At 41.1% G+C, this 25745-nt stretch overlaps 1 protein-coding gene across 5 annotated transcripts in view; it reads left to right on the forward strand.

Annotated features, from left to right (window-relative positions):
• MTUS1 (microtubule associated scaffold protein 1) overlaps positions 1–21236 on the forward strand; it is a 95484-nt gene extending 74248 nt beyond the window's left edge. For 4 of the 5 annotated variants that reach the window (XM_075709361.1, XM_075709362.1, XM_075709363.1 and 1 more), the window contains 8 exons: positions 4515–4581; positions 13232–13446; positions 14559–14664; positions 15681–15754; positions 15859–15954; positions 18553–18669; positions 20065–20162; positions 21020–21236. In XM_075709361.1, coding sequence (XP_075565476.1) covers positions 4515–4581; positions 13232–13446; positions 14559–14664; positions 15681–15754; positions 15859–15954; positions 18553–18669; positions 20065–20162; positions 21020–21236 — 990 coding nt within the window. Of the gene's footprint in view, positions 1–3638; positions 3693–4514; positions 4582–13231; positions 13447–14558; positions 14665–15680; positions 15755–15858; positions 15955–18552; positions 18670–20064; positions 20163–21019 lie in introns of those variants that run through there. The other variant, XM_009481960.2, reaches the window with a different exon arrangement.
• The last annotated feature ends 4509 nt before the right edge of the window (positions 21237–25745 follow it).

The following is a 25745-nucleotide window of genomic DNA, read 5'->3' on the forward strand; positions in this document are numbered from 1 at the left end:
GTAGGGCTGTTTGGCCAGGCACAGCGTATCCGTGGCTCTCAAAGCCTTGGCCTGCAGGCAGAGCATGGGGCTCCCACACCAGGGCCACCTCACCTGGCCAGCAGCAGGACTGTGCTGGGAAACCTGAAACGGTTAGTCTGGCTAGTTGCATATCCTCTCTAGGAAACAAGAGTTGCCAGTTTGCCATAAAACTGCATGCTCCTGGATTTGCGGTCTGCAAAGGAGCTGTGGGATGCTTGAGGAATACCCATCCATTCCAGCCTGACAACTGCTTATAAGCTGAGCTCTTGGAGGTATCTCATGTCTTTCTCAAGTGAAGATTTGGTATAGGTACGCTGCTTGCGGGGTTGGTATAAATACATTTTTTGTTCGTTCTGGGGTGTGGACTTTTGTAGAGCTTCCTCCTTTTAAAGCGGAGCAATGGAAACTCTTCAGATGTTGATGCACTTCACCCTTGTTTATATCTAAAATGACGCTAGGCTGGCCTGTTTGAATCTCAAGCTGTAGCCAAAATAGCTGATTGCCAGGAAAAATACTCTTAAGTGTGTAACTGGGCTGCGTAACTGCCATAACACAAACATGAATGAGAAATTTTGTCATTTATTCCATTCCTGACTTGGTCATTTTTGTTATCTTGAGACTGTCATGTTCTCCAACCTTGGACCTCCCCTATGTTGACCTCTTCTTTTTCCATCCAGTTATAGTGGGGCATACCTCACCTTCCCAAGTCCTTGCTGTGGAGCACACATGCCCCTGAACTTACTTGTCAAACTTTCAAAACATGTGAAGGATTTTTAACTGCCTGATCTTTCACAGAACAAGAAATGTCCAAGTCTCCTCCTTTATGCTGAGAATTCTTTTTGTAGCATCCAATAGCAGAGGTCTGCCACCCTGATACTGCCTGTGGCAAAGCCCCAAACTCTGTTCTTGTTCCTTCCTACAGCTTCCATTTTTATGGTAGGGACAATGTTTTAGCTAAAGCTCTACTGGATTTCTTGTGTACCTACAATAGATTCTTTTGACATAAGAAAAACAGGTACCCAGTCATCCTGTATGATCTTAGCATGAACTCATAAATTGTGCTAGAAACAGCTTTAAATTGGTATGAATACCCCCTTTGAGTCTCTGACAACTAAGCAAGGATGATCCCTATGGCCAGGCTTATCTGAACAAATGAACAATGCCAAAATTGCTTGATCCTGTATGCTCCCACTCAGTTCTGCTCTTTCAATTTCTGGTATTGATGTTTCAACTAGAATCTTGTAAAGCATAAACTAAAGATTGCTCAATATTCCAGCCCAAAGCATGTGCATACCTGTCCTTAAATTAAATACTGAAGATGGCCCTTACTGGATTATTCAAGTGGTCATTGGTATTTCACTGCACTTAAGTTTCAGGTCTTGGAAACTTTCATGTTTTCTTGGGAAGACGTCTGTACTTAGAGCTTCAGTTCTCTCAGAACGTAGGGGAGAGTGCTAAATTAACTGCTAGTCAGTCTGACTACTTCATGTGGCTGCTTAACCATATGAGCAACTTACTCTTTTAGGCTGGCAGTCTCTATGGCTAGCTGTTTCTGAATATGTTCTTTAACAGGTGGTGATGATACAAGTCTATCTGGATTTCTTGATTTGCAAAACTATGAACAGAGAAGCTGGAGCCTGAGGCACAAGGTTAAAAAGCACCAGTAAAAAGTAAAAAGACTTAAGAGCAGCAGAAAGCAAGAAACATTTTAAAAAAATTAGTAAGGCAGCATTATTCTACCTTATTTTGGGTTTTTAGTCTCAGCCTCTGTCAGTCCTTAGTATATCCTGATCTCATATGCCCTTTTCTCATCAAATTGCTTTAACTAAAAACAAATACAGAATGTGTGGACCATGAAGCCGGCCTTTTGGAAACACTAACCAAAAGCATTAGTGTTTCCGAAGGGTCTGCAGTGTGGTCCAGCCGCTAGGCTGAGGGGGGAAAATTTGAGACGCTTTACTAAGAGTGGGCTGCAAGAAATCGGGTTCAAGGATGACTTTTTGAGAATTAGAATAAGGAATGAATATGCAAACCAAGGGGAGGGGCATATTTAAAAAAAAAATTCTAAGTGTGTTTATACACTAATTTAGTAATGGACAAGGTTATGGTAAAAGCTTTGGAAAATCGCATCAGGAGGCTGCAGCATGAAAATAGAAGTGCTTTGATAGTTGACTTGCTTGCAAATCCACTACGTGGTTGTGTCCCAGCGTGCTAGATGTGGCTCAGATACCCTCACTGCCGCATTCAGGTTTTCATCATTGGATGCTGTGTCCGTAGTGGGAACTGGTGTTGAACAGGAGCGAGATGACTCATCTCTCCTTCCTGAGCAGGGAAGCAGGGAAGAGCAGGGCGAGTCCTTTCAATAACTGAGCGCTCTGCTCCCCTGAGAATTCACTGCGGAGGGCAAGGCGTGGTTTTCAATCTTCTCCCACTGTCACTGTAAAAAAGCTTCTAAGTGCTTAATGTAAAACTGCAACGCAGCTACTTAATACCCCTAGCAGTGTGTCAGTGTCCAAATAACTGTTAAGACTGCTTAAACTGTAGTGATTAAAAGGGGATCTTTTCCATACAAGGTCAAAAATAAAAATATTTCTTGTAAAGGGCTGGCCCATTCTTCTAACCAGCCTTTTCAGCTGCAGAATAACTTCCTATACCTTGCAGCAGATGAGGGTGCATAGCATAAAAATTACTCATTTTGCTTAGTTTTGTGTCAGACCTTAATACATGGCTGGTTTCTGGGTGCTCATTCCCTTCATTTTTTTCTTAAGAACGGTGTATTTTACTGCTTTATTTGTTCTGCAGGCATGCAGTGAGTATTCCCCACCTCCAGGACATTGTGCTCTTAACGGGGCGACCTGGTGAGTGAGTGCTGATGTTAGGCTGGGGTCAGGCTGTGGCGAGAGTGACCGGGGCAAATGGGGAACCTGCTGTAAAGGTGAGTTTTCCCCTGGGGAAAACCAGGTGCAGGTGTGGCCCTGCCAGTGTGCAAACTCATCTACCGTGATCAGTTGTGTAGTAGCTAATGGAAAAAGTCTAAGTGATTTTTGGGGCAGTGCATTATTATTGTTTTTGTCTCTAACGTATCCTAGCTGAAGGAAAAGCATGCAAAATGAGTTTCAAGCTCTTTGCGTGAGCAGGGGCTGTGAACGTAAGCCTGGGTATCGACAGCAGCAAAGCTGCTGTATCTGTGGCTCTCCTGTTCAGCTCAGGCCTCCCGTGGCTTATTTTTGCATCAACAAATTAAGTGTGAAAGCAGTGTATAGCGAGCTCAAAACAGCTAAAAATAAGCTCCATTATCCACAGAGAAGGGCAGCGTTCCCGTCGCGATCCCGGCTGCCGTTTGAGTGAGCGGCGATCGATGGGTCTAATGTCTGGAGCTCGCCTTTCATAAAAGAAGGGCTGTGGCTTTAAGTAATCGCTGGCTGCTTGTGCCAATTGCAGAAGCTGCAGTATCTGCCGCTGTCGGGAGCGTTCGGCGCGGAAGTAAGATAACCTGCGGAGGCAAGGTCCAGCGTTGCTGCTCAGCCACGGCCAGACCAGCCTGGCTGGTGGTGCCACCACCTGCGCATCGCCTATGAGTGCCGGGGGGCCGCGCGGGGGGCTGCCGGAGCTGGAAGATGGGCTGCTCTAGCAGCAAACTGTGCCTCTATTCTCAGTGTGCTGCAGCAAGGGTAATCAGGATTTGTTTCGCAGCGCTTTTCCGATGGCAGGGAGCTGGACAGGAGGTCAGCTGTCAGCAAGGTGAAAGCACCCTGGCAGCGGGAAGCCTGGACTTCGTCACCTCTGCAGCACGGCCATGGGCGCGAGGCACCTGCCGCTGAGCCGTGGTACCCGCGCTTCTCCCCAGGGTGCGGGTCTGGGGGCGGAGGGGCCTGGCCGGCTGCCTTCCCCTGGCTGAGGCGCACCTCCTAGGCAAAGCAGGGAGATGGGTGCTTCTGCTTGTTTTAGGCACAGATTTGTTCTGATTCTCTCATCATAAGAAACATCATCTATCTTAATTTTAAGAACTGCAAGCAGTGGTGTGGGTTGTATTCAACTTTGAACAGGGCTGTGCCTTTCCTTCATGGAAGACTGAGCGTTTAGCAAAGTTTTTGGTTCTGTGTTTAAGCTTAAGGTAAATATTTAATGCATGCCTCTTTCACATATATACTGTACTTTTGTGCCCCTGACAGCTATTAGTTGATTTGTTCTGGAGGCTTATGTTGCTACACCCATCATAAAATATATAATTAATTGCTGCAAAGTCGGATTTTAATTGCAGTGTTATCCTGGAAAAAGCTATTCTTTGTTTTAAAGTATAACTTCCTTAACAACAGAAGAACATCTGTGTATTTTGTAACAGCAGAACTGTTATCCTAAATGATTCATATCTTGGCGTCTTGCTCCTGCCTCTTGTTTTCCTACAGAACACATGCAAGCTAATTATTGGAAGGTGCCCTGCTCAGATCACTAGTAACCAAATGTTTGGGTTTGTTTGGTTTTTTTCTTTGCAGAGGGAGGAAGCACTGAAACAGCATAAAGAGTTGTCTCAAGAACTAGTTAACCTTCGAGGAGAACTAGGTAAGAATGTATTTTTGTGTTCTTCGTGAGAACGGAAATGCAGCGAAACAGATCTGCAGAGAGACAGATGCCCTGGTATTGTAATGGCAGTCATTTAGTTCCCTGACTGAATTCTGCTCAGATGCTTTAATCGCTGCATTTCTCTGGAGCCCTGACAGCATGACCCCAGGTTCACCGAATTCCTGGCACTGATCTGACTGCGCCTAGCGGGGCCTCCTCGCAAAACATGTGTCTGGTGACCAAAGCACTCGCTGTCTTAAAAATGGGAGGATGGCTGATGGTATATATACTTGTGTTTGGTCCCTAACTTATTTGTACACTGTCTTCTAGAGATTTGCTGGCAAAAATCCATAAACCTGTAAAATACACTGCGCAAAATGTGCATTTTGCCTTGGTGGCTTGTAGGTGAATGAGTGTAAAATTAACAGAAGGAAATGCTATCAGGCTAATGAGATTAAATCTTTGAACTCATCCTAGTGAAAAGCTGTAATATGAAATTGAGCTATAATGTGCAGGGGCTGGTTTTGCTAACTTTAAAGCTTGATTTAGCTGCATTTAATGGTAACTTCATATAATTTATTTGAATTCAAAGCAGAATCATCTTGTGGAGTGCAAATAATCATTAGATTGAAAATGATAGCACTTAAAAGTGAAGCTAGCATTTCATAAAAGCATGCTTTTGTTATGATGAAGCCCCTTTAAAAAAGAAAGGAGAAAAAAAAAATATCTTTGAAAGCAGAAGTAAGATGTGTGGAGCAGTTTCAGATATGTCACTTATTGAAAAGTTGGCAATGTTTATTTTCACATGCTTGTAAAGTTGAGTATCATTTCAGGCAAACTTGAGTGTGAATGTAGGTCTTATTACATGCAGGTGGTGCATTTTATGTTCAGATTTAATTTTTAGTGCTGATTAATAAGGCGGGCATTCCCTGGCAACTACTCAGAGTTGGAAGCTTGGTGGGGAGGGAGGGGTCTCCCTGTCCCCCAGCTGAAGCAACAGAGCACAGCTTCTCTGCTTGTCACTATTAACTGTCGACCAATTTAGAGGGTTATGTTAAAATGCAGCTGTCTGGGAGCTTATTTGATGCTGCATAAAACTGCAAATGTGTGAATGGGGAGTATCACAAGCAGAGAAAGCCTGAAATAGAGTACCAAAGACACTGCAGAAATGTGTAGCGCTTTCTTTCTTGGAAGCTTAGTACTAAAAAGCTGAGGCTTTTCTAGAGCTTGGTGCAGTCTGGCATCTGTCAAGCTGCATCTTTTAACCTTGAAGCACCTGGATTGCAGTTTCGCAGTTGTTTTGGGCAGGTCTCGAGTAGGGGCTGGCTTTGGAAGAGCCTGGCCTTCCTCTGCCTTTGTGTCCCTCTGTCCTGCCTTGTGCCAGCGCTGCTGCCCGGGCAGCCATGTGCTGCGCCGTGCGGTGAGCTGCCTGGGGACCGAAGCCAGCTGAAAACTAGCGGCTCGAAGCGCTGTTTTGCCAAAGCTGCCTGGCCTGGCTCAGCATGTGTCTGGTGCCGGAGCCGAGAAAGGGGAAGGAGCGGGGTGGAGGGTTGTGTCCCCCACCAGCTGCAGCCAGCACTTCTGTCACTGTAAAGTGACAACAACAAATCTAGAGTGTTAGTGTGGAAATGGGCTTCCTGCATTCCTGCAAAGCTGTGTTGTACACATTATAAACTAGATTTATTGCTTTTATGTACATACAGGTGACTTTCTGGGTAAACCCATTTGTTTACCTTAGCATGAAAATGACTTCAGGAGGATTGCTATCAGATGAAGAAAGCCCCTATTCTTCCATGTGCTTGCATCTTCAATATTATTTTTCCTTTATCAACCTAGGTACCATGTCACTTATCAGGAGAGGGAAAATTCAGCTTAGGCAGACCAAAAGCTAGCCAGCACTTTTACCCATTACCACTTTTTTTTTTTAAAAAGCTTAGTTCTAAGAGTGTCTCACTCTTAAATGAGCTTCCCATAATCAAAGCAGGAAGGTATCGAGTTTAACAGCCTGCTGAGCTCAATATGTGAGCCTCCCATGGCAAGAATATGTCATTCAGTAGGTTGATAACCAGAAAAAAAACATCAGATGCAACTGAGCTTGATGGATCTGTGACAGCCGAGTGCACAGAGCTGTCAGCCAGCGATGCTGGAGGAGGTTGTCGGCTGTTCCCCTCGTAGAGCTGATCTTACTGGGTCAGCTCTGCAGGAGCATCTGAATGGCAGCCTCGGGCTCGCTTCCCTTTGTAAGGTTTCCAGACCATGGTTTCAGTGAAGCTTTTCTCTTCATGCAGCTCCTTTGTCTTAACCATGTCACATGTCTAGCCTGTCTGTACTCCTCAGCATGTAAAGGAAGTGGATTTAATCGCAGAAATGAGAAACTACACGGGTCTTCGATTCTATCTAGCTTTAAAAAGATTTTTTTTTTAAAAAAGAAAAAGTTAAATGAATAAAGTAAGCCAGACAGACTTCATTTGTTGACAAGGTGTGAGAAAAGCATTCTTGTAATGGTAGCTTCAGCTGAAAATAATCTGTTTAAATACACACCTGCTAATCAGCTTTCTATTGCCACTGTTAAATAGATATAGCAGAACTTAAGATTTCCATAGGCTGTTTTGCTGCAAGTACTGTGAATTTTGATTCACAGTATGATGTAGGCACAGATTGGCTCAGAAAGTGAAGTACAGTTTTAATCTTATTTTGGCTGTGTGGACATGTACACATTTTGTGGAGTCAGAGTTGCTGTGTTTTTAATGCATGTTGCCTTGCAGTTTGGGAACAGGCAGTCTAGGAAGAGGAACCCGGTGTGCCGGGCTCGGTGTAGTCTGTGCCCTGCATGTTGCTGAGTTTGAGAGGAATGTGAAGTCTCCTGCAGCTTGCGCCCTGCACACTTGGACTCCTCAATTTCTTGCTTTGCATTGTGATTGTGTGTGCTCCCAAGCCTCTTGGTTTACCCTGCAAAACCAAATTGGCTTGCAGCCAAATTGCCAGTTTTGCTAGGTTATTCTGTATGACCCTTTCTACCAAAATACCTTTTGTTTAATGATTTAAATTTGCATTATGATCCCAAAACCTGCCTTTGGCAGGGACCATGTGGCCATGCAGAGCATGGGGAGGATGGTTACCAGACGCTGCTTTCTGCTCTTGGTAGCTGGAAACACGTGTGGGGGTTAGCAGTGATGATGTGTGTGCGGATGGGCTTTTCTAAAGGAGTTCAAATCCATTAACAGTCAGGTTCTGACCTTGGGTTTCCTTAAAGTCTCGAGCCACAAAGACTAAACTTTGTGGTTTGAATGTAAACACCTTGGTTCTGGGAGCCTGGACCAGGTACAGATGTCCTGTTTGTCACCTGTTTCTCTTCTTACTGAGATGCAAGCTAGTGCATAAATTATTTCTAGTTACCTGCTTAATTACGTAAGTAGAAATTGCAAGAGCTGCGTACTTCTTGAGAGGTATGAAACTACTCCTCTAAATTAATTGCACTCCAAATTGTTTTGGAGCCTCTTTGCAACTGTGCTGGACATGATCCAGCTCAGTCCTGCTACAAAACAGCAGGTGCAGAGCTGACTCAGCCCATGCCTGCCTCGGCCCTTTGAAAACTGCTGTTCGTGAGCCTTTTTCAGTGGGCTGGAGAGGCTTGCGTGTATCCTGTACAGCCAGCCAAATGCCCAGCTTCTCTCTCCCCTCTATTTGCTGCATTGCAATTGATAAACGATATTTTTTTTTAAATACCTTCATGCTACTTTTTATTAATAAATGACCTTTAAAATGTTTTGGAGGTTGGGATAAAAAAAAAAAAAAAGACTCTTGTGTTTTATGGACAGATGGAGTGAATGTGGTTTTTGGGTTTTGGTGATCCTTAAAAAAACTTCATAGTAGGTAGACATTTCTATCAGTTATTTGGGGCAGGGCCTAACTTGCCACAAGTCATATGCTTGCCTGCCTGCTGACACTGTAGTGCTTGCAGCATTAGAGGATAGGAACTTACTCCTGGCAGGTATCTGAATGAATGCTTCGCATATGTATTCAACCATACACACTTAAATGTAGCTTAAAGCATGCTTTTTTGGTCTACCTGCCTTGTTTTTACTTGCCTAAGAACAAAAATATGAAATGTGGCTTAACATCCTGTACTGTTAGTGTCATTATAGAAGCATAACACCGGGAGACACTCGGTCATAAACTTGAAAGCATGTTTGGGTAGAAGAGTTTCCAATATTGAGAATCTGCCAAAACCATGAATTAATTATTAGATTAAATTTTTTTTTAAAAAATAGCATATGGAGAAGGAAATAAGCCTTTGTCTACACTAGGCTTGCCAATCAACAGAACATATACAATAGATCTTGCAATGTGAAAGGTAAAGTAAGAGCAATAAAGTGTTATGTGCTGTGACATAACACCATGCTAAATATTTGATGTTTTCAGATAATTATCCCCTTTTCACATCCCCCTGTCTATTAAAATGCTGCTAGTTTACTGTCCTAGTGACCTGTTTCAAAATGTCAGATAGTCGAATGGCTTTTCATAAATCGTAGCTAGACCAGTGAGTGACTTAGACAATTTTGTGAAGATAACTTTTGTTTCAAAACACTTCAATTCAGGATTCAAAAAAAGATCCATTACGTTTTATCTGCTTAGAGCTATGGTTATGGCAACTTTTAGGGGAATGTAAGTTGAAAAATGTTTTTCTGTAAGCAGTTTAGCCATAAGGACTGAATTGGATGATGAATTGTTTTATAATTAGAATAAGAAAAAACTAAACTTTGTAAGAAGGAGATACTGCACAATCGTAAGCTCTTATCTCTTGACTACTTTTACTGAAAATATGAAATAGGGGATACTAAGGCCACTTTTGTAGTCCTGTCTTTTAGCTGGTGCTACTACTCATGTGGTTTGGATCTGCTCCTGTTTGAACTGTTGCGGGGAGTTCTGGCACATATAAAGCTTTGCAATGAAATACCCAAGATGCAAGCGGCCATTGCTAACTACTGCAGACAAATGTTAATTTTACATGTCAGAAATAGCTTTTCTGATCTGAAGCTACACTGGTACCAAATCTCAGAAACTTCCTCTGATTGCCAGAGGTCGTGGTTCTGCCCAAAAGAACCAGGCTCTTCATTTATAATAAACAGGTGCTAAGAAGCCTAAGAATACAGATTAATGTTGCTCCCTGTTGTAATAATATAGGGAGAGACAGTGTTGTATGATTGGGAGGAGAGGCTGGGACAAGCAAGTGGAAGAAAAATATTAATAGCTTTGCTATTTGAATAGAGAAGTAAATCTTGCTTCTGGCTGCCAAGCACACCATTGTATATGCTCTGTCCTTAAAGCTTAAAACTATTTAGTGTTACAGATGAGATTGAACAAACTTAATGGACAAATGGATAGTGCATCTTTTCATCTATATGGCTCGATTTTTCTCTCAAATGCTGTTGGACCATTTGTCTCCTGTTGTCTTCTTGCTGAAGGTCTGTGGTCTCTTATAATGTGTGGCATAATTAAGATGCAGAATTGTGGAGGGAAGCACTCTAAGAAGGGAAAGGAAGCACAGTAGTCGCATACGAAAACTCTGAAGCATGCCCTTCCAAGTGCCTCTGAAGTGGATGGGAAGTTGAAATAGAGATTTTGTGTGTGCTACTGGACGAGCACACGTTCCAGTTACAAATTTTTCTTCAAAATTAAGCACCGGTTCAATGAGAAAACTCTTTAAGTTGAGTAGCCATCAAGTTTGGTTAGTCAGGAGTTTTGCAGCATCCCCTTGCAGTGGATGAGTGGCCGAACTGAGGAATTAGTTGCCTTTTTCATGGCTTGTCCCTTTCTTAAAACAAGGCAGTACAGTCATAAAATACATGATTCAGTCTGGAGATGGATAGAGCTGTGCAAAATACTTGCTGCTTACACTTGAATCTCAAGCATGGGGACAAATTTTGCTTTACAGGAATTAATGATAATTTCAAATTGACAGTTCTTCAGGTGGTGCTTTTGCTGAAGCTTCACATGCACAGTTTCTTGCACCACCATGATACTGGGAGCTTACTGGTGGTATGGTGGTTTTGCTCCTTGTTTGGATGGCAAGGATTCAGGTCAGGTTTGCGGTCCGCAGGAAAGCACTGCAGCTCTGGCTTTGCAGAAGCCGGGCATTACCTTCAAGGTAACACAACGTTCAACTGCCAGTGCAAGTTTTAAAAGTTTTGGTCTGCTGTTGTAAAATTAGTCTTATCATGAATATCAATTGCAAACTGGTGGAACAAGAATTTATGTGTCTATTTTCTTTGACAAAGGCGTGGTTTGCTATTTGCTTTTTATTTCTGAAGTGTTTTGCATCATCTGAAGTTCTGTGTGCTGACATTTAGAGATAAGACAGTGATAGGCAGCACATTCTTGTAGCTAAATGGAGACAAATGGCTCTGGCCTTACAAATAAAGAATTGGGTGCTTGCTTCTTCCTCTGGTGGTTTTAAAGTGGATCATTTGAAGCATTTTGCTACAGTTATCTCAAATGAGGCATGTGAGTTGCCTGCCTCTCAGCTATACCCCTCTTACTCTGCTATAGATGGTCAGATCCGTTCTGCATGTGGTTGGCTGTGTAATGTCTCCATTTGGCTCGTTGCCTGGTTCTTTGCGTTATAAAATAATGTCCCTTGCCTATGATGTTTCCTCTTCCCCAAAAACGTGACAATACAAGCATATATATTCAATAACGTTATGCCAATGAGATGCAATAGAAGTGCAAATGCTAGTTTTTCCTTTTTTTTTTTTTTTCCCTAAAGGGATGAGTTATAATAGAAGTTTGTGGAAGGAATAAAGATGAGGAAATAAAAATCTTTCTTGATGGTGGTATGGAAAGTATAGAAAACTGTGAAATCTGCTTGGGTTGCAGAGAATCATAGAGTTGTTTAGGTTGGAAAAGACCCTTCAGATCGTAAAGTCCAACCATTAACCTAGCACTGCCAAGTCCACCACTAAACCATGTCCCTAAGCACCACATCTACGTATCTTTTTAAATACCTCCAGGGATGGTGACTCAAGCACTTCCCTGGGTTGTGTGGTGCATTTCAGTTGAGCCTTTAGTTGCATTGTTGCCAGTCACGGGATGAACAGCGTGGCTTGAATCTGTCCTGATCAGCAGATCTTTCACACAGACCTAGCGCAGAGCTAAGCCTCCTGTTAAAACAAATTCAGGTAGACGCACATGCAGATTGATTTCCATGCAGTACAGCTCACTCTTACACTTTCTAGTTCAACTGCAGGTTCCAAGTAATGGCAGCAGGGCCAAGACTTCTTCAGTTTCCTTAAGAGAGTGCAAGTATCAGTCGTGAAGTTACTCACTTGCTCTTGATGAGCCGTAGCAAAGAGGGCATCTGACAGACACGTGCGTCACTTGAGGCGCTCTGCTGGGGCAGGCTGCTTTCCCTAGAGCAGAGCCCACTGCTGCTTTGGGAATTGGTCCTTCAAGATACTGTAATTTATGTATCTTAAGGCTCAGTCACGGCTGTAGTGAAAATTTCCTTCACCGCCTGTACAAAAATCCTTGAATCTTCCCATGCTTTTACATAGAGTTGATATTTATACTGTTTGGGCAGTGTGCCAAGCTGCTATAAAATGCATGTATGCATGACTTCTGCTGTATTTGATTCAAGATCAAGTTAATGTTTTAGTTGATCTTTCTCTTAATTAGACACTCAGCTGGCTAACTTATTTTAAAACAAAGCACTAGAGTCTGTATAGAAGCAGTTTTGCTTTGACCACACTCTTGTGTTCGAGGTCCTGTTTCACCTTGCTTCCAGGCTTTAGATGCAGCTGGAACTGCATAAGGCGCTTGCTCCAGTCATGTTAACAGTAGGAAAATTATGCCTCCTATTCAGGCCTGGCTGGCTGGAGCTGGGAATGCGAAGTTTCAAACTCAAAAGTACAAGTTACTAACTTTTGTTTTGCCTTTTAATCAGTTGTAAATATGGGGAGACAAACCTAGGTAGTCTTCTTAGCTGACCAGTGTTAATATAAAGAGAATTACACAGCATTTCTTTCTGTTTTCCTAATACTTTGCACTTTCTGGTGAAACTATTCTGTATCTTGCATATTTAAATACCTTGGGCATATGCATATTAGCAGTACATTTCAGATTGGCAGTTACGTATCGCTCAGTCCATGGGCAGTCCATGTCAGGCTAGAATTGCTTCTCTGCTGCATATCTGAGTGTGAGTAACATGTTGAATGGATGGTCTTCAGGGTATTAAGATTTTCAAATTTAGCTAAGTGGTTTATATGTCAAAAAGTGAAGTACTCTGACAAATATGCTACTGAAATGGGATGAAATTAGGTGAAGTAGCAAATCCAATTAATTTTTTTATTGGAGCACGCCATTGTCTCTCATGAGACATTCATTCTTCTGTGTTAATGACAAACTGCCACGCTTGTGCTTTCTATATGGGTTCCTAGGTTAACTAGATTCAATTAATTATCAGTATAAGAAACACTGAATTCTGTATTTTTGCAAAGATGTTTGTCCTTGGAGGTGGCACTCATTTCATGGATAAACTATATTTGTATAACTTGCTGTGCAGAGTGTTCGCTATCTTTAATACTTGTAACAAAGATGGTGAAGTTAGCATTGAACTTGATCCAATTACTTTTTTTTCTTTTGACATCTTCAGTAACCACTTCTGCAGCTTGTGAGAAATTGGAGAGAGACAGGAATGAACTGCAAGTTGCTTATGAAGGATTTTTGCAGAAGTTAAACCAGCAACATCACAATGATTTAGCTGAGCTGGAGGAGAGGCTTAAACAGTTTTACACTGCAGAATGTGAGAAACTCCAAAGTATTTGCATTGAAGAAGCCGAAAAGTACAAAGCGCAACTCCAGGAGCAGGTTTGTGACAAAGTAGAAATGTTCTCTAGCAATTGCTTTCTGTTACAAATAAGTCTTCAGATAATACTGGTTTTTTGATTAATAATGGGGTTATTTTACCTAATGTGAAACTCCACTTTGTTCTAACTATAAAAATATTACCACGCTAAGCTGTCCAGATCTTAAGCTTGTGTTTAAACATGGTGGAGATTCCTTGTGTTCTGCAAGCTGCAGTGACTTTTGGAGCTCCACTGGATTATTTGAGGCAGCTTAAGCTTTAAGATTTATAAAGACTCCCCTGGCCTGTGACCTTGCTTTGCAACAACTCCATGTGTGTGACAGATGCATACATCATCCCGCTGGTAGCAGTGAACTGTAAGGCATCGTTCTCATCTATTAAGTGTGTCCTGGTTTCGGCTGGGATAGAGTTAATTTTCTTCCTAACAGCAGGCATAGTGCTGTGTTTTGGATTTAGTAGGAGAAGAATGTTGATAACAGGCTGATGTTTTTAGTTGTTGCTGAGTACTGCTTATGCTAGTCAAGGACTTTTTCAGCTTCCCATGCTCTGCCAGGCGCACAAGAAACTGGGAGGGGGCACAGCCAGAATAGTTGATCCAAACTGACCAAAGGGCTATTCCATACCATATGACGTCATGCTCAGTATATAAACTGGGGGGGGTTGGCCGGGGAGCAGCGATCGCTGCTCGGGAACTGTCTGGGTATCGGTCGGCGGGTGGTGAGCAATTGCATTGTGCATCACTTGCTTCGTGTATCATTATTATTATTATCATTATTATACTGTTACTATTAGCATTACTATTTTACTTTATTTCAATTATTAAACTGTTCTTATCTCAGCCCAGGAGTGTTTCTCACTCTTACTCCTCCGATTCTCTCCCCCATCCCATCAGGGTAGGGGGAGTGAGCGAGCGGCTGCGTGGTGCTTAGTTGCTGGCTGGGGCTAAACCACGACAAAGTGTTGTGTGCTTAGCTTTTCCTGTGACTATCTGTTAAGTACTACCTAGACTATTTAAAACATGCTTGACATACTGGGTAAAGCCCTTAGAACAGTACTTTAAACAAGGGTTAAGTTGACACCTGGGGGCAGGGGGAATCACGTTGTCTTGTTGCAGGTGGACAACTTAAATATCACACATGAAAACTTTAAGCTGGAACTTGAAAACAGCCACTCAGAAAAAGTAGAGGAGCTGAAAAAGGAGTATGAATCCTCTTTTTCAGGCAAGTATTTTGTATTCAGGTACATATGCTTTAGTACTGCTAGTCACAAACAAAAATATTCAAACTTTTGCATCAATATGTCCATTTCATTGTTCTTGCCAGTCAGCTATTTTTAAAAACATTGGCTGAATTCCTTCTTTTGGAACTGAACAAGTCTCACTCTAAGTACAGAAATAACCACCATCCCATTGTAGTTGAATGAAACTTTTAAAACAGTTTAAGACTGGAGACAACTTTTTCTTTCAGTAAAAGATGTCTGAATTGCAGTCTGCCCTCAAAATCTAAAGTTAATGAGTAATTGCTCCCACCCCCCTTATTTCTGTAAGGAGCACCTCAAAATTGAAATTGAGGATAAGTAGGGTTGTGTGCTTTCTAGACTGACATGGGAATGTTGAGAAATACCACACGCTGTTTGCAGTATACTAGGGCAAAGGTTGTTTTTCAGGGAGGGGGTGGTGAGTGTGCTCAGTTTTAAATGGTACTGCATCTAATAGATTTAAGTGATGATGATTTCCATCCTCCCTCCAACTCCACTTGATAGCCAAGTTTCCAGTGATACTTTTGCGTCATTAGAACTGGTGACGCTTCCAATGCAATCAAAGAGCAAACTCCTCTTTGTGACATCCCCAAAGTAGGAAAGGAAATGTTTTTCTAGAAGGTTTTGGAAGATCATTTCAATTTTTGCTGTGTTTCCCATCAGAAACTCAGCTTTCGTCAGATGTGGTTCGTGTGCTCAGTTCACCCAGTTGTTGCATGTAGATGAATGCTTTCAAAATTGATGTGCTGTCAACTAATGAAATGGGTATGCGAGGGGACAATCAACAAATCTGAAGCGGCAATAAATCTGACACTCTGTACATGCTTTTGATCAGTTGATGATAAATGTTCTTTCCATGTTGTCATTGACTCTGCATCTGTGCATATGTGTATTGGCTGGCTTTTTGTGCTGCTGCTTTTCAAAAAGAATTTTTATGTCTTATGTGGTATTAAAAATCTGCAAAAATAATTTGTTGCAGAGCTCAAGAGTGCCCATGAATCTGAAAGGAAGTCGCTTGAATATTCCTTTAAAGAGAAGCAAGAATTGCTAGAGGTTTGTTAAGGGTTGGGGTCATTGCAACAGTCTAAAACTTAAAAGGCATTTTGGAGATGTGCACTGAGTTCTTGGTCTAACTCTACCATATCTTTTTATTTCAGAAAAAAATTGATGAATTGAAATGTGAAAACGACTCTCTGAGTGAGAAGTTGAAATTAGAAGAGCAAAAACAAATAGCCAAAGAAAAAGCCAGTCTTGTAAGTCTTGATCTTTGAAAGTAGTGCAGATGAGCAGATCTTGTAAGCCTGGGTTTATTTTATTGCATAATATGAAAGGTTTGCAGTCAAGCCTGATAGGGCTCCCATACTTACTAATATTTTATGTAAGTGGCTTGCCTGCCAGGAGTTTTTCTCAAGCACTACAATCTTGTGTATTAACCTTACCAATATAAATCTATAAAGCTGTTGAATATCTAAGTCAGTGGTGTAAGTTATAGTTTAAATTAAATTGAAGACCTACATGTACGCAAAATTGGTACCGTAGCTTTCTTCTAGACAGTCGATAAATGTTCTAACGGTGCTATGATTGGTGTGGGCTTACATCACTACTACAAAACTCACTTCTTGTACTTGAGTCTTTAATGCATTTATTCAAACATTCATTCATATTTGTTGCTGATTTATTCTTTAGATAAACTTTTTATTTTGTCCTGCCTTTCCTCCCAAGGCTGCTGTTACCTCTGATGCTCCTTTGTTAGAAATGTGCTCAGAGAGGTTTTTCATGCACTGGGAGGGTTAGACACAAACATGTTAATCTTTCCAGTTACCTGGAAATAACTGGAATACCACTAGTACTGCTTATCCCACAAAGAAAAATTCCGCACTTAAAAACTCACTTAGGATGCTTTTAGTAGAAGGTGCCCTAGTTTTCACTGGCATTTAATTTTTTTTTCTCTCTTACTGCTTATTCTAGTGGCAGGACAGAGGTGCCACAAGAACAATCTGCAACCGTAATATATTGCTGTGGTTAGGAGAGATGATACCAAAGAGAACGTGTTGTACACTGCACTTGGGAGTTTGAACTGTGTTACATAGGCGTGCTCAGATGCTGTTTAATTTAAAGGAGCAATAGTCAAGAGCCTTTACATAGTTCCAAATGCACTTTGCATTCTGACAGCATAAGACATATAAGCTTGAGGCTTCTCTATGGAAAAATACTGATTTGACCTAGTATATTCTTCTGTACTAAACACAAATTCTGCACTATCAGAATTCCCATTATCCCTTTGAAGACAGAGGTGTATGTCCAACTCTCCAGTATTATGTAGGTAGTGTCACTTGATATTCCTGGCTTTTTTGCTAAAATCTTATCTAGGCCTTTCAGTCTGTTTATCTGGCTCTGTGTTCCGAGTAGCTAATGCGGTAGCTCAGATTTAACTTTAAAAAGAAACTTCAAGACCACTGGGGCAGAGGACAGAAGGGGGAAAAAAAAAACTTAAATTTGAACATACAGTAAGCTGCATTTAAACTTTCAGGATCACTTTTCTTGCTAGCTCCTAGATTCCATGTAAAGTCACAAAAGGGAGGAATGAAGTTCAAAATGTCTGCCGCCTCCTCTGAGGCAGCACAATACACCCCACCCTCACACAGACTTCTGTTCCAAAGTAGAAATTAAACAAGAATCACTAATGCCACAGTCCTTAAAAACAGGCAGGAGAATGAAACGTGTAGGCGGTGAGACCCTCGTTACCTGTGAAGTGTACCGGCGCTGTCCTCGTGGGCCCACACCCCACGAAAATGCAGGCGTTGCCCACGGAGTCTTATGTTTCTGTTGCAGCAGCGAAGCTGTTACTCAGTGCGGTACACCAGTATTCTTACCCAAATACCCTAAAACAAGTTTTGTTTCTTTTTAAAGATAAACTTAGTTACACAACACACTTAATCATTGATTCATTTCTGTTTATGTTCCACTCAGACTACCTGGAAATGGACTGAGACTTGCTTTATTTCTCCTTATTTTTGCCTGTGACTTTGCCTTTGAAATGTAGAGAATATGTTTTACTTGGCAGTGTTTGAATAGTTCCTTGCTCTGGAAAGGAGGTCCTTGAGGAAGTCAGATCTGACCCTGCCCTGTCCCGCTCCTGCTCTCCCCTTCATCTCCTGGAAAACAACAAAAAAAGTCAAAATAAAAAAGAAAGTCCTAACTTGCTGTGTTGTAGATAAGTCATGGATGTACAGCAGTGCAAGATGTTTACGTGCAATTGCATTGCTAGGCTGTAACAGGAACATAATAAAAGAAAATTTTCAATTTCTGCTTATGAACCAGCTACCTTCAGACTCAAAACAGAGAAAATCAGCTACAGTCAAGTTCATAGCTTTAAATCTCTGGTGCTTTTTCGAATTACTCCAGCACCTGAAAACTCTTCAAATGTTTACTCTAATTATCTCTTGGGATGGGTTATGAGTAATATGAAATAAATTTTGGAACTCCTAGCCTTAAAGGGAGCCTTTGGGTACTCCTGCAAAACAAGTTTTGCTGTGACAGCTTTAGTGCCTTCTTTTGACTCACAAGGGGTTTTCACGTTGTGCATGAAGTGTTTTCATTTGTGCATAAAGTGTTTTCTGAACAGCTGCTAAGGAAAATGTAACTGTCCACTTACCGCAAAGGACAAACAAAATCGGAGGAGAAAGTGGTAGCGGATCTTCTTCTTACTCAGAGCTGTCTGTCTTGATTGCACTTAGAACAAGCAACTGCTGTTACCGTATTTGTTTCCTTGCTCTTTCTAAATAGCAGAGAAACACTTAAATTGTTCCTGAAATTCAGGGTACTAAGCAAACTCTCTGGAAATCTTTCAGAAAAACCCGCAAATTATGTATCTGGAACAGGAGCTGGAAAGTTTGAAAGCAGTGCTGGAGATCAAGAATGAGAAACTCCATCAGCAGGACGTAAAGCTAATGAAGATGGAAAAACTGGTGAGTTTTCCTTGGGGTCTAGCAGGTTTGGACCGTGTCTGTGAGTTATGTTCTGATAATGAACTTGGGCTGGTCAGACTTACGTGCAAGGATTACTTTTGTTGTTGTTGTTGTTCAAAAGGAAATACAAAATTATGAAGGGACACACTTACCTTGCAGGTACAATTATATCTGCATTGGGCTGTAATGTAAAGAGAGGGAAGGAATTGCCAGATGCTGTAAATGGCCTTTTAACCTCTTAAGACAACTACTGGTTTGCACAAACTATTGCTAAGATAGTACGGGGTTATCTGGGAGCCTCCACATCTCATTTCCTCTTCCCTCTCTTCTCCCCTATGCCCCAAAGAAAAAAGTCCTTACCTGCTGCATTGGCTTGAGTGTTATGGAAGATAAATTGCACTGTCAGGAAAACATTAACATGGGAATGATCCTAATTAAACACGAAGGGATCGAATACGAAATGGAATAAATGTTTTCATCTAGAGTTGATTAGCTTAGATCAAACATTTTTGCTGTTATCCTTAAGCTGCTTGTTTAGCTGTGTGGATTTGCTCCTGATCTGTGCATAATTCCACATGAAAAGGCAATTTTGGGGGCAGAACTTGTAATTATTTCGCATGCTCTTATCTGTGGCAGGACAGGGTCCTTATCCCGGCTGGGGCTTTTGAACACTGTTGTAATAACATGCTTAAGCAAGATTTTAATGAGGAAGGATAGAAAGAGGTTTGTATACAAAGGAATACATTCATGTCAGTTGTTCAGTATTGTACAGCATCATATGTTGCCCTGGAATACTATTACTAGTAAATCACTAGTAAAGCTTCATCTTTTCTGACAGATGTTGGCCACAGTATAGAAGCCCTTGGACCATCCAACCATTTAATCACTGTTTTTCCTTAACTTTTGATAACATCCTGTAGCAATGAAGTGGAATCAGTGGAGCAACAGGGAGAGCAAGAGAGCGCTGTTTACACAGGGAAGCTCTTGAATTTGTCACATTAGCATGCTAGTTCTAGACAGTCTTCTGTCTGCAACAGCTTTTAAAACTGCTGCCCCTCACTGGCAGAAGTTGCTAGAACGTATTGGTTAACTAGTAGATCCCTTATCCAGTCCTCCTTTGTTGGCATCAAATCAGCACAAGTGGCAAAATGCCAGTGTTATGCAAGGATAAGGTAAGTAGGATCTGTCTGACAATTACAGAATATTAAGCTGTGATAGCAGGTCAGTCTCCCATTACTCTAGGTTTTTGCACTTACCGTAACAAGGTCTGCAAACTCCGGATTATGAATGGCTGTGACAGCTCAGTCAGTATCTCAATGAGTGCGTGTATGGGTTTTGTTTTAAACTGTGGTATTTTGTGTTTTCGGTTTTTTTTATTTTCTCCCTCCCCCTAAGCTGGAGAACAATACAATCTTAATGGAGAAATTAAAGAAGGTTCAGCAAGAAAACGAAGAATTAAAAGCTCGGATGGACAAACACATGGAGCTTTCAAGGTGAAAAATATCTGTGGACTTTTAGATGTTCTTATGAACTAGGGAAAGGTGTTCCTGTGGCAAGAAAGAAAATTCTGTGTAAATATTAGTGACTGGGATTTTGTAGTACTCTGTAAAAGAACACACCCCTTTCTTCCCCACTTGTATTGCTATAAATGTGCATTCCTATGTAGAAGAACAAGCAGGAACAGATTGTAAGGGGGTAAAGGCTCAGTAAGTTCTTCAGTGATCCAAAATAATACTTCAGGGAAGAAAAAGCAACTCAGATATACCATCTTCTTATAGATTGGCTATTTAAGTATTACTGGCTTGTGAGCTAAACCTAGTTTTACTTACAACCATTTCAGTTGAGCAATTTGTCCCCAATTTAGATCAGTGAAAAGACCAGTGTGCTTTATTTGGCAATAATAGCAATATTTAACATAAATAAAATGGGTCTGAGATTCTCCTAACTTCAACTGTTGCTTAAACAGATGGGCAAACTCTTTCCAGTTTGAAGGAACCTAAAGAAATGCAGCTTCTGCGTAGAGCTGAGCCTGCAACAAGACCCAAAGGCTCCAGCGTGGCCATTTAAAAGCATCTGTCACTGCACGTAGGACAGGTCTCACTTTTCAGATGCTTTTTCTGGTCTTTAGGAATGTTTCTTATTGGGACTTTCTCCTGCTTTCTGCTAGCTGCCAGTTTAAATCCAGCAAGGATGACAACATGTTAAGTCCTCATTTTAGGGAAGTAAGAAGTAATTGCGTCGTAAGCCAAGTAGGGGTTTATGCAATTTCAAACCTGTCTTTAACAATGAAGTTCAGTACTGTAGCCTCCACCTTGGGTTATGTGTTCTGATGTAAATCTTGCGTTTGCAGGCAACTTTCTACAGAGCAAGCCGTTTTACAGGAGTCGCTAGAGAAAGAATCAAAAGTAAACAAACGCCTGTCAATGGAAAATGAAGAACTTCTGTGGAAGTTGCACAATGGCGACCTATGCAGCCCAAGAAAACTGTCTCCCAGTTCTACATCCATGCCTCTTCAGTCCCCACGAAATTCTGGTAACTTCTCTAGTCCTACAGTATCACCGAGATGACACCTCTTGAGAGAAAGAGGGGATTGCATTTCCTTTGTGATCTGCAGAACTGATCCTAACTTTAATCACAGGAGCAAGAGCTATATTAGCTGACTGACAACTAAACATAACTGGAAACTATTTGGTGCAAAAATGGCAATAAGAGACTGAGAATATGGGAGTAAGACACTCCATTTGCTCCTCCCAAAAAGACTTGACCTCTGCGGACATTGTTGCACAAAGCACTTAAAGAGCAAGGAAAGACTTGTTCATTGCCTTTTCACCTAACTATAAGGAAAAAGCTCAGGGGCTTAGAGATAAAGATCACAACATTTATAATATGTTCCTTATCACAGACACTTTTTTTAAGGCTGTGTGTATGCGTGTGCGTGTGCTGTGGATGGAATGGATGTAACACACTGTGCGTGTGTCTAATGCTGCCTTCTTTGCTGTGTACGTAATAAAGGATAAAAGCTAAAGACTATACATTGACATGTACTTCCTTAATAATGTTGTCAGTATGCATGCTTTTAGCAAAGAGTACCCTCCCCCAGGAATGAGGAGAAGCTGCCGCTAATATTATAGGTTGGTTTCCTTCATCTTTCTGGCTTCAGTTCAGTAAAAAAATGGAATGAAAAGCTTTTGTCAACCGACTCATTAGTGTCTTGGCTGACCTGAGTATGCAACTTAAAATAAATTGAAACAAACTGAGGTGCAGCCATATCTTGCATGGATTCTTGGTTTAATATCCATGCACAACTCTGCCATTTATGAGAGACTTTTTTTTTCAGGATACAGTGGATTTTAGCTCTCAAGTCAACAGGGTCGTAGTCAGAACCACGGTAGCCCTCAAGGTCAGAAGTTATTAGTTGAGTTGCAGGTTTAGAAGTGTAGACCTATTGTCTTACCTGCTGAAAAGGAATCACTGATTTCCCCAAAACAGCATGTCCACTGCTGAGGCCCTCTGCTGAGGATAAACTAGATGTAGGTTTGAAAGCCAAAGAGAAAAATGCAGTAATTGTCACTAGGTGCATTCTTAACTCAGTTCTCAAGAAGAATCTTAATTACTTCATGAATTCCAATGTATCTGGTGACACACTTTGCCTTTTTAAGCATTAGCATTTGTATTAACATTCTTCAGGGTTGGCTAAATTCACCTCAGGAGGAGGGGGCAGGTGGTAGCTGTGTATTTATCTTGCTAATTCGGCCATACCTCTCCTCTTAGACTGCAGGATATCGGTGTTTTGCCAGTTCATTTGGCAAAACAATCCTGTACAAGAGATTCCGTAGAGCAAGGAAAAAAAAATTGTCCTGGCTGCTGGAACTGGAGGCTGAGGGTGTCAGTGTTTCTGGAAATGTCATGCTGAGCTTCAGCTTCAACAAGGTAATCGCGTAGCCTTGCTACACGCTTGGTCAGACCTGTTTGATGTCTACACTGTACCCCCTAAACACAGGTTCAACTTCAAATTAGTATTACAAAACAGTATTGATGCTTACAGTAGGTTGGGTTTTACAGTACCACTTCCAGGAGCATTGTTATACTACTGTTTAGCTAATGCTGTTAGCTAGCTATACAGGTAACTGTTACGGTAAATTGTATCTGCTGAGTTTCCCTGTGTTTTTCAGTAGCTTGGGGTCAGGAACCAAGGGGATGGAAAGTGTTTAGGGAGCTCAGCTGGAGAACCACTTCGCACCATTTTACCCAAGACTTGAAAAATCTTGGCTGGTAATGAGGAACACAGACAAATAAACAAGACTGCTAACAGTGCTTGTACAGTAAACTTGTAATATAATTAAACTTGTGATTGACTATTTCATCATTAAATCTACTTAATTTTCCACAACATACAAATTAAGGGTGCCATTTCTATGGAACATTGTGCTCTCTCTTAATCCTCTTTAGGGCACCATACATACCACTTGTTAGTGGTGTCAGTACTTAATGTTTTCTAGGGGTTTCAAATTTAACTATGAAAATCCTCTGTGGGCTAAAACTTGGCTTAAAGTGTATCTTGGAACGTTCTGATTTTCTGTGGTCAAAGAGGTTTGATCACATGTATTTGAGCTGAATGCTTAAAAAATAAATTTTTTGTACTGATTGAGAAGTTTTTCTCTTCACTGCACTGCTAACCCATAGAAAATTTTATCTCTACCCTTGCTACTCTTATGTAGGTAGAAGTTACACAGAGCTTGCTTGTGATTATTAGCAACTCAGTTTGAGTTGGCTGTTGGGGGCGGGGGGGGGGGAAAGCATGTAGATAACATGACAGAATTAAGCAATAATAAAACACTTGAGGACAGTTGGCTTAATACAGGGACCCAATGTGCATATGCCTGGTAAAGGCATCCTATAGGACTCATTTTATGAAAATGCTTACCTTTTTCAGGAATTTTTTTGTGTGAGAAAAGCCACATCGAGTTTAGCAATCTAACAGCTCATGTCACAAGAACAGCTGTCTAGCCACTGGTAGGGACTTTGTTATCTTAGTTGCAATGTTAGTGCCTCAAATAAAACATGAACAAGAGTGCATACAAATGGAGATCAAATATAGTGTATCCCTTCATGTAACAGAAAGGGAAAGCTTTTCCAGGCTAGCAGTAGAGAAAAGTAAGTATGGTAGAGTAAATAATACAAAGACTTTGTTGATAGTTTCCCTCCGGAATACAGGAGACTCCTCACCTCTAAAGTTCTTGCAAGTAGAATCTTTGATGCTCTTACAAAGGAATGAAGAATCCTTGTATATAGAAATTAGACTACAGAAACACCTGTTTAGTGTTTGTCCCATTGGTCTGAAAGAATTAAATAATTCTGTTCATCTGGAAGCACTGTTTCAATATTTTTCTCCATTTGAGTATTAGTATTTCAAGCTTTAACTTAAATACCATGTGTTAGTAAAGGCTTTGTTCAATCCAGTAACTTTCACGTATTTTTTAGTAATTTCTTTAGCATCAAGTTTCCTTCAGGAAAACGTAGAAACCTGCTCACCACAAATACATGCCAAAGGTCTAGTGCTAGTCAAGCAATTAAACAAGTGATTTTTTTCTTCAGGTACTCAACCTTAACTAGTAGTTCCAACTCTAATGATAAGTTTCAAAGGAAGTTTGTGACATTTATATCTGTACCAAATGGGTTGTTGCCATTCAAACTATTCATAACATGGTTCACCTCCCTTCAATACTTTTCTCTAAAGGTCTTTGTATGAGTTGCACTATATTTGCTGTAAAATCTGAGGTGAATCATTTCCTTGTGCTAACTGAAGACTTGAAGTTTCTCATTACAAATACCAAAGACACTTGCATGTAAACCAGTATTGTGCAATTCCTGCAGGAAAATTCCTCCTAGACAGTAAGTAACCACTGATCTTTAAAACTGTAGTTTTAGTCAGGAAATCATTTAGGGCTGAGCTGGGGTTAAAAAGGCTGTCAGAAAGTTGGAATAATTGTTGAACCCTTAAGAAACAAATATCTTCTGGCCATAGCTGCTGCCTTGTCTTAGCAGAGTGCTGACTGAGGCACAGAAATAGAAATAACAATATGGGCAGGTTTAGGCATGTGACTTTGACAAGTCACTTAAATTTCATTTCCTGGGCTTAATTCTCATACCCTGTGTCACTGTTCATTTATGTGGAAATGTGTAATTGCATCAGTGTGAAAAAAATCAGGCCTGCCCAGGAGGCTTTTGGTACAATAAGAACTATGTAAAATACATAGTAAAATAATTCTCATACTTTGCAACAGTAAGAATTATTTTGATGTTTGCCCAGGGCGGGGGGGACACCAACCACCAAAAATTCTTCCTTAAAGGCATTGCTTCTGTAGTTACAATCAGCCTTGAGAACTGCATGTGATGAGTACATGTAACCATTAAACCTGAGGGAGGCTACTTGAGTGATGATGCAGCAAGGGATTTACATCATCGCCTTTTCCCCTCTTGCCAAACTGTCACCAAGGAAGCGATGCTACCATATGAACCGCTGTGCTGTTGAACAAGTCTGAACAGGTGACGCTATCGCCCACTTGCTAGATATTTTAAAGGAAATCAATTGTTGAATTAATGGCTCAAAAGCACTTTGAAATTTAAGATATTGGCACAGCTCCTCTAGTTCAAAGGGGAATATGTTGTTCTGCTAAGTGAAAATGCTAAAAAGGAATAAACACATTGCACAGCCTCATCCAGAAACTCAGGAATCATTAAAGTTACCTTGGTCAGATTGGAGTCTTGCCTTAAAAAAAAAAAAAGGTACAAAGACCACTTTGAGGTATTACTATGAAATTGTGTAACACTGATTTAGTCATTTGGGTAACAGTGTAACATTCTTGATACCTTTTAATAGCAGCGAGAAAAAAGATTAACAAGGGACTGCCTCTTAGCCTCGAAGTTGGTCCTGTTGCTTGCTGTATTTCGCGGGTGGGGGGAGTTGTAGCTACCTTGTTTCTGGAGGCCAACAATATTACAGACATCTCAGGAGCATTCTCCATGAAGCATATTTCATGAAACATGCATAAAGCCATTTCAGTCTTTACTGTAGA

The sequence above is a fragment of the Pelecanus crispus genome, chromosome 4, assembly GCF_030463565.1.
Source record: "Pelecanus crispus isolate bPelCri1 chromosome 4, bPelCri1.pri, whole genome shotgun sequence".
Classification (NCBI taxonomy): Eukaryota; Metazoa; Chordata; class Aves; order Pelecaniformes; family Pelecanidae; genus Pelecanus; species Pelecanus crispus.